General features: G+C 38.0%; 1 protein-coding gene across 3 annotated transcripts in view; it reads left to right on the forward strand.

Annotated features, from left to right (window-relative positions):
* The window catches only part of BCAR3 (BCAR3 adaptor protein, NSP family member), a 73,642-nt gene that overhangs the window by 37,227 nt on the left and 18,913 nt on the right, over positions 1 to 17,502 (forward strand). For 2 of the 3 annotated variants that reach the window (XM_059478428.1, XM_059478429.1), the window contains one exon: positions 3,101 to 3,140. In XM_059478428.1, coding sequence (XP_059334411.1) covers positions 3,101 to 3,140 — 40 coding nt within the window. Of the gene's footprint in view, positions 1 to 3,100; positions 3,141 to 15,639; positions 15,833 to 17,502 lie in introns of those variants that run through there. The other variant, XM_059478431.1, reaches the window with a different exon arrangement.

Raw genomic sequence — 17,502 nt, forward strand, 5'->3', positions numbered from 1 at the left:
TCATGAAATGAGGTGATAGCAAGAGGTGGCAGCAATAGCAATACCCAAAACAGATGTGGGAGTCTGCTTGCATCCCTCTCATAAATTCCTTTCTGTGGCAGAATGGGTAAAGAGCATGAAGCCAATACTGTGTGTCCTACTGCATACTTACCTCAGCTTGAGGTCTTCTGAAAACTTCTCTGTTCCAGGGACATCATTCTGTTATAAATAGGCTTTTTATCTGAGTGGAAGTAGGTCTTATCTGATTATTAGGAAACCAAAATGCATAATAAAATCCAGTAATAATAAAACTGTGAGCCCACAGTTTACACAGGACTGGTTGACTTATGTGCAGACTCTAATACATCATAAATGTTGTAGGTAAACAGGTACAAATGAATACAGCTGTAAAGTCAAGCTTTTTATGAAGACAAACATTAGCATTATTTGAAAGGTAATAAAATGTGATGAAAGATAAGAAAATATTGTTGAAACCAACCTTCAGTTAAATTGATTCTAAGAGATGGCAGAACCTGCTACTCTTTCATCTGATCTGTTAGTTATCTGAAAGTATTAATTTTTTTTCTACAGATCTTCTAATATAATAAATGAGAATGTGGGTTCATAATTTTTTAAGATTCTTTGAGAGGGAAAATGAAAAGCAAAAACTTACCTTATATTTTTCTTATCTTCATGACGACATAGATGTCCTTCACTGGTAGCCCATGGCATAAAGTAACATCACTGCCAACAGAGAGCTGAGATTCAGGAGTTAGTTTTATTTGGTTACCTTCTAGTTATTTGGGCTAACTGCTTAATCTGGTTTTCTGTATGTAATGTGGTAGTATTGAGGTGAAGTCAGATGACAGGAAAATGCAGTAGTTAGTCTTTACTGTTAGTTACTACACATCAATGAAAGTCACCATTCCTTGAAAATAACTTCAAAAATTTGCACAAAGATGAACAAGGGAAGATGGGGAGAGAGAGTAGATCAGGAGACAGGTCTCTGAGATGAACAGTGCTCCAACATAAACATCTTTCTGTATGACTCAGGATGAATGGCAGGGTTTTGTACATTTTGTTGTGGGTCTGCTTACCAGATAAAATACTACAGTTCTTGTGCAGATACTTGTTACACCATCCATTTCCCAAAGCCAAACATTTTCAAAGCACTTCTGTCACATGGATGCTGAAAGGAATGCAGGTCACTACTTTCTCTGGTTTCTTCTGGATGTCCTGCTTTATATACCAGTAAATAAACTGTTTTGTCTTGAAGCTTTTCTACCTCTTTCCTTTTGCTTTGGCTTGATCTGTCCTAAGAACATTTGCCTGGTAGCAGAAGGTGGAAGGGAGCAGTGGAGTCAGTAGGAAGGCTATTCTGCAGGAATGCAGACCATAACAAGACACATTCACTGCCAGAGTAAGCGGGTTTGTTCTTTCAGAGTGTGTTGCATATGCTGTGCTGGTAGACCCCTTGTCCTGAAAGATTCCACAGGCAAGTGAAGAACTAAACTGAAAAGTTTTTCAGTAGCATTTGGTACTGGAACAACTTCCCACAGATCGTTTGAATGTGAGAAGAAATCAGGCGTGCTTAATGACTTTGCTGAACTGATTAAAAATGGGATTTTTTTTTTTCCCAGTCAAATTGAAAAGTATTGAGAAGAAAAACATCTCTTCTGTTTCAAAGCTTTCTTTTCTTTTTCCTCTGTGCTTCACCCCTGTGTTCTCTGCTATGCTTGCACATGCTTTATGCTCATACAGTTATCAAGTTGATCCTTCTTTGTATATTGCATAGGAAAAAGTTTCAAATGGTCCTAATTCTACTTCCATTGACTCCAGCTTTTTATTCTTTAAAACATCAGCTGAGATGCAATTTGACCCTTGATAAATTCTGAGATAATATGAAACAGCAACACATGATACAGCCTGAACAGTTGAGCACCATCATTTTATGGGGAAAGCTCAGTATTCTGGTATTCTGGATTAAAAACTGTTAGGGAACCCGACTAAAATTTGAGTATCAAATAATAACATTGTTTCAGATCATATGCAGTTACATTCCAAACAACATGGGGAATGCAGAGACTGTTTTCTGCATTGATTCATTCCAGTGTAACCCAGATTCTACATTTTTGAAGCTGGTTATTTGGTTTCTAGTGTTACATCTTTGCAACAGCTACCACCAAAAAGGATCCTGTTTCTAAATTTTTAGAGATCTGTTGTCCACGCAGCAAACTTGATTGCTGCAACAAGTGCCTGATCCCTCTCTAATTTTGCACTGTTTTCATTGTTTGTTGCCTGTTTCATGTTTGTAGTTAAGGGCAGTACCACGTGTGTCATCCCAGCTTCTTAGAAAACATCCAGTCATGTCCTGCCAACTCTATTATCTGCCAGTTCTGAAATAAAAACAAATATACAAAATGCTTTGAAATAGAAATAAAAATAAACATGTATTTTATGGAAAGAGTTGTAACAGTGCAAGGCTCTTCAGTTAGGCTTCAGTGCCCTTTGCCATCTGTCTGTATAGAAAACCTATGATGAGATTTTTATTTTTAGATTAGGGTAATGACTTGATTATCTGATGTTCAAATAATTGTGATGCTGAAATTATGATTATTTTGAGAACTTCTTCTTTGTATGTATAGAAAGTGAATGTAGTACTCTCCACTTCCTCTGAGCAGTGCCCTCCCAGTGCTATCAGAAGCAGTAGCTTAAATGGAAAGACATAAAAGCAAAGAAATAAATTCAAAAGCCATTGAGAGAGCTCTCTTTTAAATTTATTTCAGATACTTTGAGTGGCAAGTAAGTATTCCAGCCATCTGTTGAAATATCAAGATTTCTTTCTTTTTCTTAAAGTGGTGTGATTAATTTTATTTCTCAAATTAAGTACTATTGGCTCCACTACATGTCCTTCTAAAAGAAACCAGTGATTTATATATTTGTTAAAAATGAGACAGTGTAGGCTATAAAGCTTCAACAAGTTTTAACAAGGATTATAATGTGACCTAGTAGCATATTGCTCATATTAATGCATCTCTTCAGTATGAGGCTATATTTGGACTTACCATTTTTTTGTTTGTTTTTCTCTCTGTCCTTCTCTCCCGGCACCATTTCCTTGCAGAGATCAGAATATTCTGGATCCTACATTGGAATATGTCAAGGTAAGGTACTCTTTCTTACCCTCAATATATTTTATTTGGTCTATACCCAGCACTGATAGAGCATTTCCAGTTATTTGTAGGTAAATAGTGCAGATGTCTGTCTTTTGGTACAGAGAAGCTAAATATGAATGTCAAGCTGTTTTCTTACAACTTCAGTGAAATACTTGTGGGCATTGTACTTTGAGTGTAGCTTGCATTTTTACATGGGGCTTCTTTACAGGTACATGGTGACTGCCTAAATTCTTGCTTTGGTTAAAAGGAGATTAAAAGAAGTTGTCTTTTTTGCTTATGGATTTCTGGGGTAGTAAAGAAACACATCTGAAAATATAATAAAAATCTCAAATTTAGGTTTACAGTTTTAGCACTATACTTACCGAAATTACAGGTAAAAATTCACTTCTGGTCCAAGAAGTGGTTGCCATAGGAGACTGTCAGAACAGCTGATGGATTTCTGCTCTGAACAGGTAGTTCAGTGTTGGGAGGTCCCTGGCCTCAGTCCCAGCCTGAAGTTGGGATATGGTAGGGAAGAGAAGGTCAAAAGCCTTCTCAAGAGTGCTGTGGAAGAGGGGATGCCAGAGGCAATGAAATAGTGGACATGTTAATTGCTGTATTTAATTTACTGTCTCGCACTGTGCTGTACTGAGTGTGTTACAGTTTTAATAATGTGACTGAGTGGAAGGCAGAGGTATCATGTGCCAGTTCATCAATATGTGTCTTGTCTTGTTTCAGCAAGTTCTGTATTATAAATGTGGTTTCTGGGCTTTTCAACTTTCCTGGTAGAAGCTTGTCTTGGACTCTTGTCAATAGCAGTGGTGCTAAGCTTAGTTATAAAAGCTTTGATGTTGAGGAGGAAAGCCTGGGGAAAAGAGACTTATAAGGGAGAACACAAGGGTTCCCAATTCCTTCTCTTCCCCTTCCTTTTTCAGTTTTTCCTTTCTTATCCCTACCTTTAGTGAACTTGAGTTTGGATCCTAGTTCAGTGGTTTTATAACAGGAATTATAGACAAGAAATCTCAAACTACAACTATGAAAAATATGCAGAAATTGCTTTCTTATAAATATAACTCCCCAAAACGCTTTTTGTCTGTAAAGTCTTGGTTACTAATAAAACTGCTTCTAAAAATATGTTCTTACACAGAAATCAGTCAATCATAGGTAAAGGAGGTCTCTCATCAGTTGCCTCTAACTTTTTTTTATGAGTTAACCTTAGCTGTAAAAATTGTGGGTGAATTCATAGCAACAGGATCTTGGACTCCCTTTGTTGACTTCAGTTTTAGCAAGCATGTGTTCAATGTTTTATGTAACTTACTGTAAGGTAACTGTTATAAATTTTCCAGATCCTCAAATACATTATGGCAGCAGGTATAAACTGCCGAGCCCGAACCTTCTGAAGCAGAAAAAATCGATTTCTGCAGCAATGTTTATACCACCATTGCTATTTGCACAGGTCTCTTTGGTGTGTAATCTGTACATATGTAGTTTGAGCTAGCAGGTAGGCTTTGACAGATGTTGCTTAAGTAGTAAAAAAATACCTTAAAATGAAAAAGGGATAATAAGAGAAGAGGGAGAAAACAGCAAGAGTACTTTTGGGAGTCATATTTTGCTGGTTCAGGATATGAAAGTTCTGAGTAGCACATTTATATTTTCTAGTGGACAGGAAAATATAGTTAGTGTTGTCTCTCAACAGAGAAGTGTTGATATACTGAATGAAAACACACATAAACTTGGGTATGAAGCATGTGTGATGTATCACTCATACAAAAAAAACTCACACTGGAACTAATTGTACATGGTAATTGTGACATCTTGATACACTGATTCTTGTTTCTCTCATGTTGCTATTCAGGCTGGAAAGAGAAGAGAGACTTTGGATTAATTTGCCTTGAAAGAATTACATTATGGTGAAAGTAATACATGGCACGAATTTAAGTTGTGTTAGGGTAGTTTGGCTGCTGGCAATTCTACCCAAGTTGCAGTCCCAGGCAAATTGTATCGTGTCAGAGCCCTGAGGGCACTGATTGTTCTCAGGTGTCCTGGCCAGCCTCACTTGGGATTTCACCCACACCCACTTTATCAGGCTGCACAGTCATACCTACTCTTCTTCAAGACAAACAGCTAGTTTTAAACTAGCTAGATTTAAAAAGCAGTTTTACAGAAAGACCTGGGCTCAGACCAGTGTGCTGGTTTTGGTTGTGTGCTGGTTCACAGTGAGGACATCATCATCTCTGTAGTGACTACAAGCAGATAGACTGATGGTAAACTTCAGAGCTGAGTGTAGCACTTTGCTTTTTAACAAACCTTTCCTTGCTGAAATCTGGTGACTGAAAGTAGTATAAATAAGTCCTTGTATTCAGAAATACTCTGAACAGAGGAAAGGCAAAATAAATTGTTTTTTTCTGCTGTTTTATTCTGTTCAAGATGCAAGACAGAAAATACTGATCATAATTTTTTTAAGAGAATGTTCTCTATAGATGAACTGTGGTTTCTAATTCTTTAAATTACATTGCTCACAAGTTGGAGTTTACTGTGTCTTGAATATTGATGTATTAGTTAATTCAAGATATAAAGAGAGCTAATTATGCAAAAGCAGGTTCTAATGGGGGATGAAAAATGTACTGATTTGCTGGAGTCTGAGTATACTGAAGTGTCCATATGGCTTCAACTCTTCCTTTGTATTCACAGTGCTGCTGAAACCATGGTCACAGTTAAATGGCTCTTTCAAAAAAACCCTTTTATGGTAGAAGTGAAAACAGGCCAGACTGCTTTGAGTCAGACTGCTACCCAATTAATGAAAGAGATTCAGGGACACAATAGCACGTTGTACATTCTATGAGATTTTTACAAGTTTTATGAACCAGATAATAGATCCATTGGTAGCCTCTGCAGGTTCTTCCCACACCCTGAGTCTGCACATCCACAGAACAGATTCCTGCAGTAAGGGAGAAAGAATCAAGTGCTGGCAGATTAGTGTGTGTCAGAGAGCTTTTTGTGAGTCATTTTGATCAAATTCATGTGAACCAAAGATAGCTTTCTGTCCCATTCCTATTCATTAGAAATACTGCAGGATCTTTTTATAGAAAGCTGTGCTGTAATCATTGGAGCTATATCTGGATGAGAAGAAAAAAAGATTTCTCTCTTCCTATCAGGGAAACTTTTCAAGCATTTCCTCTGGAAATAGTGCTTAATAATTACAGAAATACATATCAGCAGTGAGTTGATAAATATTACTATGACCTGAAATTTTGGAGTTATATTTTATTCCATTAGTGGAAAACGTGAAAAATATATGACTGTCTGCTCAGCATGGTCATGAGGGCAGTTTATATTTAGATTCAGACTAGAAAGAACTGTTGCTAGTTTAAGGAAGTTCCAGCTGCAGAAAAAGTGTCTTGTGGACTTCTGTTGAAGGATTCTTGCTTGTCTCAGCCCCACAGTATTAATTTTTTTTCCCTATTTTTACTCTTCCTTGGTTTTGTTGGAAAACAAACTGTGATAGAAATTATTGTCATTCATCATGAATTTGGTTAGTGCAACTGAAAATAAAATTCTGATGACATTCCTGTGTGTTATCATTATCTCTAGCTTTGCAAAATAGGACAGTATTTTGTGGATTTAATCCAACTTCAGGGAACTTACATCAAGATATGAGATTTATTGATGAAGTTTGTATAGTTAATTGCACAAATTCATAATATTGTGGATGCCAATCCAATATAGGCATGGGTGTTTGACTCTCACGATTTTACTCACTGAAGATACTATAGTAAGAGTGTGATCAAAAGTAAAGTTTATATGTGTGCATGTAAGTTTAGGAAAAAATCTGTGTCAGCATGACAAGTAGCCACAGTTTGGGAAATAATTTTTCCTGATGACAGTGAAATTTCCTTGCAAGCAGCCTTTTTTTAGACATGGAAATATATCAGAGAAATCCCCACCTCACTGGAGCCCTTGCCAAGTGCAGTGCATTGCTCTCTGCTGTGTGTCACATCCTGCAGAGACTTGCCTGCCACGATGCGAGCTGGGGCTTGTGAGCACAGCATTTGTTGGGTTTCTGCCTTGGCTGACAGCATTAAGTAACAGAGCTGGAGGAATGCCTGCACTAAGGCACCACATGATCAGGAGGTTCTTTTTGAGTCTCTAGGGTGGGTTAAGGACTTCTTTTCCACACATTTTGCAACTACAGCCAGCACAGCAGTATCACAGAAGGTGCAGTTATCAGATGGAATGTGGTTTTTTGAGGAGAGAAGCAGTATGCCCATGTGGCCAACTTGGACTTTACACATCTCTGTCACCACGGATTTGTCATCTGACTCAAAGATCATCAGTGATGTCAGTAAGGCTTCAGACAGACACATTTCCTCTTTTTTTATGTTTCTCTGCATAGCAGGAACAGAAGCTTCACAAACACTCCACAGTGTATGTAAGCTGTGTGATTCAGACATAAAAGATTCTGTTAGAGCCAATCTAATATTAAATGCATGTAGTCTTCGGTCTCAATGAAACCTTCGGTTTGATTTTTGAAGGGTGGTTGCTGGTTATGCACTGCCCTCTGCTGGAAAAGAAACACTTGACTGGATATTTTTAATCGAGTCGTGGTTATTCAAATCACATTTCATAATAATTTCTTTATAACTCTCATCGGAACCTGACTGTTGGAAGTTTGTTGCTTTTTCTCAAGAGGCACAGAATCAGAAGGGGGGTGGATTTTTCCCCTTATCCCTGTCATTAAGTTATAGAAGTCCTCCCCTAGAGGGAAGTTGACTTTTTTTTTTTTTTTTGTCAGGGTGCCTCTCAGATTGTCAGAATAGATGTTCTGAGGGCAACTATTTCTTTAAGTATGTATGATAATTGTCCCTAAAAAAATTTCATCAGCCCAGGAAAAAATTTTTAAAAAGGACTTAAGGAATTATATATATTGTTGAAATTCAGAAGCTCTAAAGTATTTAATTACCCTGAAATCATGGTGGGAATCTTGCCCTGTTCATTTGGAGTCTATCTTATTTGAGATAATGCAGTTATTAATAATTAGTGGTGTAATATAACACCCAAGTTTCAGTATTTTCTCATGTTGAATTTTGTTTGACCAACAGGCTGGTCTCTGAAAATAAGGTTGAGTCAGCAGTTCTGTAATGTGTTGGCTGCAAAGTGATGAATAAAATGTAAGCTGTGCTTCCAGTAAATTATGCAGGAACTGTGATTCTGCAGCTCGGCAAGACAATGCACTTTCAGTCTGCTGTCCTAGTTCGTGTTTCCCTAGAGCAGTGAACCCCAACTTAGCCTGTTCCTGTTAGGAGCTATTTGCTCTTTCCCAGCCCACAGTTCCTGAATGGCTTGGCTAGCTCTAAGATCTGGGTTTTTTCTGTGGTTGATGGGGTTTGTGGGTTCTCTTGTTTGGTTGAGGTTTTGGGGTTTTGTGGATCAGGGGTTAGTGGAGGGAAGTTAGTGTACTGTGAGAAGGAATTTTTTTTTTGGTGAATGATAATCCTTATATTAATTGAGCCAAGTGGATCGTGTCTTTCTAATTATTCTGGCCTTCATTACGAAGTCTTTTAGCAGTACGTTCCCCTTTCGTGATGCTAAAATGGAGTTTAGAGTATTTTGCTTATGGGAGCATCTTCTGTAATGCTGAGGGTACTTTAGTAAATATAAAATGCCGATAATTCTTAGAGCAGCAAGCATCTTTGTGCATGTTAATGGTTAATCTTACATGTTATCTTACCATGGATTTGACCCAGTTAATGTCTGTATTCTACTTCTGGTATTACTCATTAACTCTCAAGTGATTTCTGGTCTAGAGTCCTCAAAAACCACTACATGCACTAATATTTGAGTTGAAAACTATAAAATTACTTTGCTCTAATTTCCTTGGCACCAATAGTAACATTGGTGGCAGTAGCTACTTAGTTGAACTTCTCAATACCTTTGTTAGAGGATCAGTGACTACTCTCAGGTCTTATTTACAAATGAGAAACATAAGCTGGAAAAGTCTGAATCTGAAACACGGGATAGAAGTCCTGGGGTACAAAAAACTGGTCTTATTTTATCTCTAGTGATCTTGTGAAACTTGTTTTTAAACTAATTACCTGTTTTCTCCCCAGTATTAATCCCAGTGGCTCTCACATGCTGAGTTATCACAGAATGGTTTGGGTTAGCAGGGACCTCAGAAGATATCTAGTTACAATCCCCTGCCTTGTGCAGGGGCACCTTTCACTAGACCAGATTTCTCAGGGCCCCATCCACCCTGGCCTTTTGATAATATATCCAAGTCAAAATGTCCATGTCACTGAAAGCAAATGTGGGTATGTGGTGATGTGCATTTATTTGCCAAAGAAATAGGAGAAAAAAGGGGGCTGGTTTATAGCTTTCATCTTTTTGAAGATGGACTAATAGCAAAAGCTATCAGCTGTTTATATTTAACTCCATGCAAACCTTACTGTTGATTTTTCACATGAGCCACAAGGGGGAGTGAGAATATAATGTGTGGAAAGCAGATGATGACGATGATGATGATTTTTTTTCATTAAGCATTTTGGGTCTCTTACTGATAAAACCTAGAGAGGTAAAGCTCCTCATCTCTCAGAGCTGTGTTTACAGATAATAATTGAAATAAGGCTGGTCCATTGTGTGTGTCTGTCCTGTCTGGTTTTGGAGACACACTGAGATACAGTTTAGCCTGCAGAGAGGGCAGCAGGAGGAGCATTGGGAGGTTGCAGTTGGGATGTCATCTTCTGCTGTGTGCTGGCAAAGGAGCAGGTTCGCCTGGCATTTTTGTATGTTGGATATTTGTAGAAAATAAACATCTACACAAATAATGGAGCATAATGTTATGTTGCTTGTCTAGAATACCTAGAGGTCATTTACCTCCATGTCCTCAAATCCTTTTGTTAGTAAAACATTGAATGATTTTTGAAAAGCCAAGCTCTGACAGAGCCCAAGTGACTTGTAACTTTTCTTTCTGAGTGCTGCACATCCAAAATTTACATCCTCTATAAATAAGGGAAGTATTTTAGGCTATTCAGGAATTTTAGATAATTAGCTGATATTTTAAAGTGTCTGCTTACCCTGGAGAAGTAACACTTTTTTTTCATCTTTCCATTATACTTAGAATTGGTTTAAATTTCACACAAACAAGCACTTTACTCTGACAGGACTGGGGAGACTTTCAAATAAAGAAGTCTAAAGTTAACAGTTGTCTTAATGCCTTATTTTTATATGCAAGACAGCTCTGGTATGCTGGCCAGCAAAGCTAGTTAGACTAATGACAGCTAAGTCAGCAGGAGAGAGAAGAAGGTATTACCCATAAACTGTGAAGTAATTCTGAAAGAAAAGGAAATTCATATATTTTCATAATTTTTTTTCCCCAGTCCAAGGAACAAATTGAAGGAATAATAGATGGGACATTATAAAATTATTTCATGTTTGTACATGGGTTGGCAGACAGTAGGTGGAGCTCCAGAATACGTATGCTAGTTTTTGGTAGGCTCAATTAAACCTGCTGGTGGATTCATCATAGGCAAGTGCCTAGCAGGAAAGACAGACTTACTGCCAGATTACTTTGAAAAAATTTGATCTTTCTTTACTAAAACATATAAATCTCAAAGGCATTTGGATGTCTTAAAATGCAAATTAAGACCTAGTAGGAAGCTCATAAGCAGGTTGGGCATTTATTTCTTGTACCTGCAGACCTGGGTTTTTATACAAGGCAGATTTTCAAAGAGATTTATTCAAACAGCAGTGTAAACTAAATAGATGCAAATTCTGTTTTCTCACTATTCCTGTACAACTGCAGCTTATTTCTGAGACTGCCTCACGGAACCACGATAGAAAGGAGGAAGAAATTAAGCTGACCTCTCCCACACCACACCTTGCAATGCAAACAAGGGTAATTACAGCTGCAGCTCTATTTGTTGGTTTATGATCAGAAGCTGCACCAACAGCAGCATGCAGGAAGTGAGGTTATCTCAGAGAACATGGAAGAGTCAGTTCTGTTAAGAATTGAGACAGGAATGGTAGGACATGAGCGTGGAGACAGGACTTTGTGTGCCTGTAGACATTTGAGTTAGGAACAGATAAAAACCTTCTGACAGTGTTGTCATCCCCTTTAATAAGTGTTCAGCTGTAAAGTTGGGCACTACCTGTATATGGAGGCATCTGCCCCCAGAGCTTTGTTAGAGGCAACGTGCCATATCTGCAGGACTTACTGCTAAAACCAGCTGGGAGTGGGCATTGTAGAGATGCTTGCATGGACAAATTATTTATCAGTTGTTGCCGTTTCCTGACTTTTTCTTACATTAAAAAGAACAAACAACTAGTTATGGCAAGAACTCTTACGTATTAAATGAAAAATGTTTCAACTGAGGATTTAAGTTACTTTATTTTCTTTTGTTTTTTTCTTTCAAACTTTATTCCTGTTGTACTTTCTTACAAGCCCAGAGCTGCCATTTTGTAGCCATAGGCGCTCGGACCATAGGTCATGCCCTGCGTGTGTAATGGGGACGTGTCCGTGGGACGTCACTCGTTCAGCAGCAGTGCTCAGGGCTGGCTCTGGGCTGGATCTAATCAGATTTGTGCTCTTGACCCTTGTACAGTGCTTCATTCATTTACAGCTGGCTTCCTGCCTGCATTGTTTACTTCTATTTAGTGCAGTCAAATGTAAAGCATTACATGTGTTTCACTGAATATTGTTAGGCTGATTTGAATGCTTAAATGAATAGAGCATTGCAAAGCAAAGTGGCTAACCAACAATTCCCTCAGCTAATTTAGTATGAAATTATTTCTCTTTCCTAATATGAAATCACAGATCATCATCATTCTGTATGTGAATTCTAAGCACTCTCATGACCATGACTGATATTTAGTTCAAAATAACCTCTTGTAGCTCTGGAGATTGTTTTGGTAACTTCAGACTGCTTGTGAGTTTTCTAGCATTTATATTCTCAAGCAGTGTGGTTGCTTTACTTGAGCCACTTAGAATCTTGAAGCCACTTTGGTTTTTTTCCTTGTTTGTCCAGTAGGATTAAGGCAGCCTAAGAAGATTCCCCATGAGCAGGTTGGCACTATCCTGTGTGAACACCTCGAACTCCTGCATATGCAATGTGCTGTGAGCAAGCTGGACACGGTTTAGGTGTGTCAAAGGAACGCTGGGTAATTTAAACTAGACCATGAAACTATCCTAAATAACTTCAGAGGCTTTGTAATAACAGATGGGGTTAGCAGAGACTCCTCAATTTCTGTTCCTAATGGGCTATTAGGAGTTCAACACAGAATATATATTCAAGTGTCCTTGAACTGGCCATGATTTTTATGAACTTAAAAATCCTTTCTTATTAAGCTTCGTTATGAAAAAGAATCTAGCCAGCCATCCACAGAAACAGATGAAGGGATTATCAGATAATTTAAGATTCTAGGAAGAATCTTTGAAAGCTAAGAAATAAAGCTGATTGTTGACCTTTTGGTGCTGGAGAGCATTTAAAATACATCAATAGATGACTTAGCAAAAGGATTGTATTTGATGTTTCTAAGGTTCAATAAACAGGTTTGTTTCTCATGTGCAGAGACCAAGAACCCAAAGTACCAGCAAAAAATTTAAGGTCTGGGCAGTGAATATATGACTAAGCCATCCTTTGTTTTTCTGAGTCAATATTTAAAAATGTAAATCCTTAGCTATGTATGAAGCATGACTGGAGCAGCCTGAAGGCTGTCCTCAGTCATGATAGCCATCAGGCAGGACATACCATACTGTCACCCAGAGATTTCTCACATACTCTTTGAGATTCCCTCCTGTAATATTAATTTTCATACTGCTGTATCACAGTGTCTTGCAAAGGTTGTCATCCATTCACTGAGCTATCTAGGCAGAAGTCATACTAACCTTAATAAAAAGAAAAATCCCTTTTGTTTAGTTTTTAAACCATTTAAAATTTACTATTTAAATAAAGTATCCTTTTTCCTATCAGTCACACTGTTGATAAAAAGCATCAGCAGCTGCTGTATGAAATTGAACAGCATTCACTTTTAAGGTTCATTATTTCTGGCATTCTCTCAACATACATAATTTTTGATTCTTTATTTCATTGCAGACAGGAAATAAGGAACTGGCAGTTACCATTTCTATTAGACCTGCCACTCCAATCCTCCTTTTTCTGAAAAACTGGGAGCTTTTACTTTTGATGATGGATGAGAACCTTTGTTCAAATTTCAGTGTAGGTTTACACATTGATAGGTCATAGTATTCCTGTCCTTTTTTTCCCAACCCCATTAGAGGATTCCTTTTTGGAACTTATTATTCTTTTCAGAGCAGAAGTGATCCACCTTATTTGCACTGTTAAGTCAGCTATTTCTGCTGCCAAAAGAGCTAAGTCATCCTCATAGCTCTTCTTGTCACCTACTGTTTGCATTGCTTGTCTTGATAATTTCTGTTCTTGGTCTTGCAAGTGAAACCTTAGTGTGTGATATTAATACTGTCTTGCCAGCATTGTAAAGCAAAAACACCTTGACTCATGCAGTCTTGAATTTCATTTCCCTTTTTATCATCCCTCCCTCCTGCCCTTCCAGTTTTAAAATTGGATTTGGTTGTTACTATGAGAACATTTGATTAATATTCTTTAAAAATACAGTCCTTTATGAGATGTCCTGCCACAGTACCAGAAAATTTCAGTCAAGAAACAGGCATCACAGTTGAGGCTTTTTTGTTTGAAGTTTTGCATGGTATCTTTTAATCTTTTCTTCTCTGGCTACTTGCTAAAGCAATCCTGTGGAGTTCCTCGAAGGGGAAAAATACCTCAAAGTAAATTAAAATATGCTGTAGCACAGTGCAAAAAGAAAAGGAGGGTACTTTCACATTCCTGTTATATTATCTACTCATTCATTGTTTGAGTTGGTCATAAAGTACTCTTCAGCAGGATTTCATCTTCAAAGTCAGTATTTTCAGCTTCTTTTCTGGCCAGTCTTTTTTCTTGCCAGCTTTATTACTTTGCAGTCCATTTAATGTTCTGTTCTTTCACTCCTACCTTGTTTTCCTTTTCTCAGAAGAGTTTCTAGCATAACATCTCCTACACATGGCCAAGTAGTCTGGCTACCTTTCTGAGCATTCTGGGCTTGGTGCTTCACCTGGTGGTAGGTACCTGCAAACCTTCCGTGATCAGAGAGAACTTTACACATCCCTCTTCTATTTCCTTGTTGTCAACATTGAGCTTTCCTCTTCTTTTCAGGTAGGCACTCCATCCCATTTTCCTTGAAAGGCAGTGCACATTTTATGTCTTTTCTCAGTGCTGCTGCTTGGTTTGTGCACCAGTTCCTATTGCTGGATGGGCTGAGGGCACTTCCCATTGTTCAGTCAGTGTGGGAAGGAAGTACTCTGTTATTAGGTGAGAGGTACCTTGCAAGTAATACCTGAGGCTATCAATAAGTATTTGTGTCCTCCTAATTATGTCATATACTTGTTGCTGGTGAAAAAGACAACTATTCATTTTACCCACTTCTTGGGATTAATTTATTCCTAATCCAAGATCTAGAATATCTGTGACTTCCATAATTTTTGGTACCACCCCAGTAATAATTGATTTATCTCTGCAAAGTTTCTCATTCTTAAGTGTTACAGGCTCTCTTGTACTCCTCAGTCCAGTCCATTTGGTTTCCTTTCACCAGATCTGTTAATTAGGCTGCTATGGAGGTGATGTCTTGTCTCTTACAGTTGTAATTACCCAAGTTGTTTGCCTCTTTTTTGCCCTGGTTCTTGAGAGAGCCCTGAGGTATGTCAGGCAGATTCTTTGCTGATGAGCAGTATGCTGACTGGTCAATAAGCTATAGACTGTGCTGTCCAGGAGAATGGAATCACAGGCATAAATAAACTGCTGCTTTTTATTTTGTTGTGGTGCTTACTTTTACTTTGCCAAGTCAGACGTGTTTGTGAATTCAGTTCTTTCTTTCTCAAGCAGTTTGCACAATGCCATGGGACTATCACCAAAATAAAGCTGTCCACTGAGAGTTTTAAATACTGAAGGTACCTTGGTTACCTGACAATGACACTGACAATGTTTACAGGGTTGATTTCTTGCTATGTTTTTCAAGGACTCTCTGCCAGAAGCTCCCTAATTAAAAATAAACAGACTTACCATTTTCCTTGGTTACCAAAGCTCAGTTCTTACAGTTGTCAAACAGTAATCAACTGCTTTTCCTCTTTTTTTTTTTCTTTTACATGTATATAAATGATGATGCAGGCAGAGATGTTGCTTGATTGAGCTGGAGCAACTGATTAAGCCTTTCTCAGTGCTGGGAGACAGTCAGGTACTGTAACTCATCAAGAAGGGAAGTTCGGCTTGTGCTGATGCTTTAAACGCATCTCTGAGGCAGGGGTGCCAAGCTGGAGGAGTAGGATTTCACTGGTGAGTGGAACAGATCACATGAGGATTCTGGCACTCTCTGGATGGCATGCTGGAAGCCAGCAGTCCCTGAATTGATGGGATCAGCTTCAGCAGTGGGAAGTGTCCCAGACTGATTCGTGAGGAGGGGGATAGGCAGTGGTGACACTGAAGAGCTGAGCCTCAGAGCACTGCTGGTAGTGACTGTTCATCTTCAGTCTGGAGGAACCACAGGCAGCAGAACTGAAAATGCCAAAGGATTATAATGTTTTTCAAATGCTGATTGCAGCACTTTGCTGCTTTTATCATCGTAAGTCTATTATGAGAGTCAAGGTAGGTGATCTTTTTCAACTGCAGTGCTAGTCAGTAACCTTTCAGTTTTTGTTTACAAGTGTTTGTTTTTATACCGTGGTTGGGTACAGAGTGTTTCTCTTTTAAAGAACACCTTTACAATTCAGTGTTGTCTCAGAGAGAAGCTTGAACAACTTGCAGTTTTGTGAGTCTGAAGCTGGCTGTCTTTGTGTTTAGGGAGTAAGGGAAAATGCCCTGTAAGGAACTTGCTGAGAAGGATTTTAGCAAATTTTCAAGTTTTCAGAGTTTAACTAATCAGACCATTTGGTTCCCTAACTTTTTTCAACTATATAAGAAAAACACAGACAATTGTACTCAGGATTGCAGGTGTTTCTTAAATGCTTCAGATAATTTTAGATTTGTCCTTATATTTTAGATATTTTTAAATTGCAAGATACACAAAGTCATGTGCTCCTAAGAAGGTTTGGGTTGGAATGAGTCTTTGAAGGTCATCTAGTCCAATCCTCCTGCCATGGGCAGGGACATAATTTACTTTAAGCAAAAATGCTCCATATGACCTGTAAGTAGAGGAAAAGCCTTTATAATAATTTTAAGTCACAGTAACAGAAGTGTCTGACTTGGGAACTGTTGTCATGTGGGCCACCTAACTACTTTTGATGATCTGTGAGTAACACTTTTAAATCTTTTTATTTAAGATTCACATGTGAATTATTCTTTAACACCGTGGAGCACTTGCAGTGAGGAAGGATGTGAAGGTTGCTGTCTTCTCACCCTGGCTTTCAAATTTTGATGGAAGCACTTAAAAGTTGGGATCAGCTGTCCCCTTCTCTTACCTTCAGTGATTTAGCCTGTCCATTTCTGAAAGTGGGGTGTGGGGCTTGACCTTTTGGGCACTCTGAAAAAATTATTCTGGTCAGATTGACTTCTTCTGACTGGGACAGATGTCAGAAATTATTATCACAATAGAGTACTAAAGATGCTTTATTGTGCTGTAATTGTTTTTCATTCTTGTTTTAAGGCTTAATTCTCCAGTTCTAGAACTTTTTAAATGACACTGACGTTTATTGTTGGCTGTCACAGCAGTTAGAAAACTTGTTCTTGGCCATGCAGATGCCCTTTATTTAACTTGGCATGGATTTCTAATACCTAAAATAACGGTGCTGTTGTCATGGCAACTTTCCATTTAGTCTAATCCATATAGTCTCTAGAGAAACTGAAACATTAATAGTGTTTGCTGTATGGAGGATGAAAAATAAAACCTTTTATGTAGAAACAAATTACAGTTGGGATCTTTCAAAAATAATGTTCTATTTAAAGAGATTTGCAGCATTTAAAATAGATTTGAATGCATGTGTTCCAGTATGCAGATTTAGCAATAGTTAAATTTGATGAACTGCTATTTGAAGAAGTTTGGATGGTAGGGAACTGGGGTGCATTTGCTGAAGAGAAAGTGGCTGTAGGTATAGAAACAGCAGGTGGTCAAAACAAGTAAGGTCTGAACCTTGGGGCTCATGGTAGGGATTCTGTGAAATGCTAGAGGGCGTAGGATGCTGTGAACAATAAGATGGTATGAAATAAAGTCATCAATTTAAATTTTTTTTAATATTATTATTATTATTACTATTGACTTTTTTAAAAAGCAAAATCAGTTTGTGTCATTAGATGAAGTTAATACTTGGTTTTAATAGTAA

Source organism: Ammospiza nelsoni, chromosome 9 (genome assembly GCF_027579445.1).
Source record: "Ammospiza nelsoni isolate bAmmNel1 chromosome 9, bAmmNel1.pri, whole genome shotgun sequence".
NCBI classification, from domain to species: domain Eukaryota; kingdom Metazoa; phylum Chordata; class Aves; order Passeriformes; family Passerellidae; genus Ammospiza; species Ammospiza nelsoni.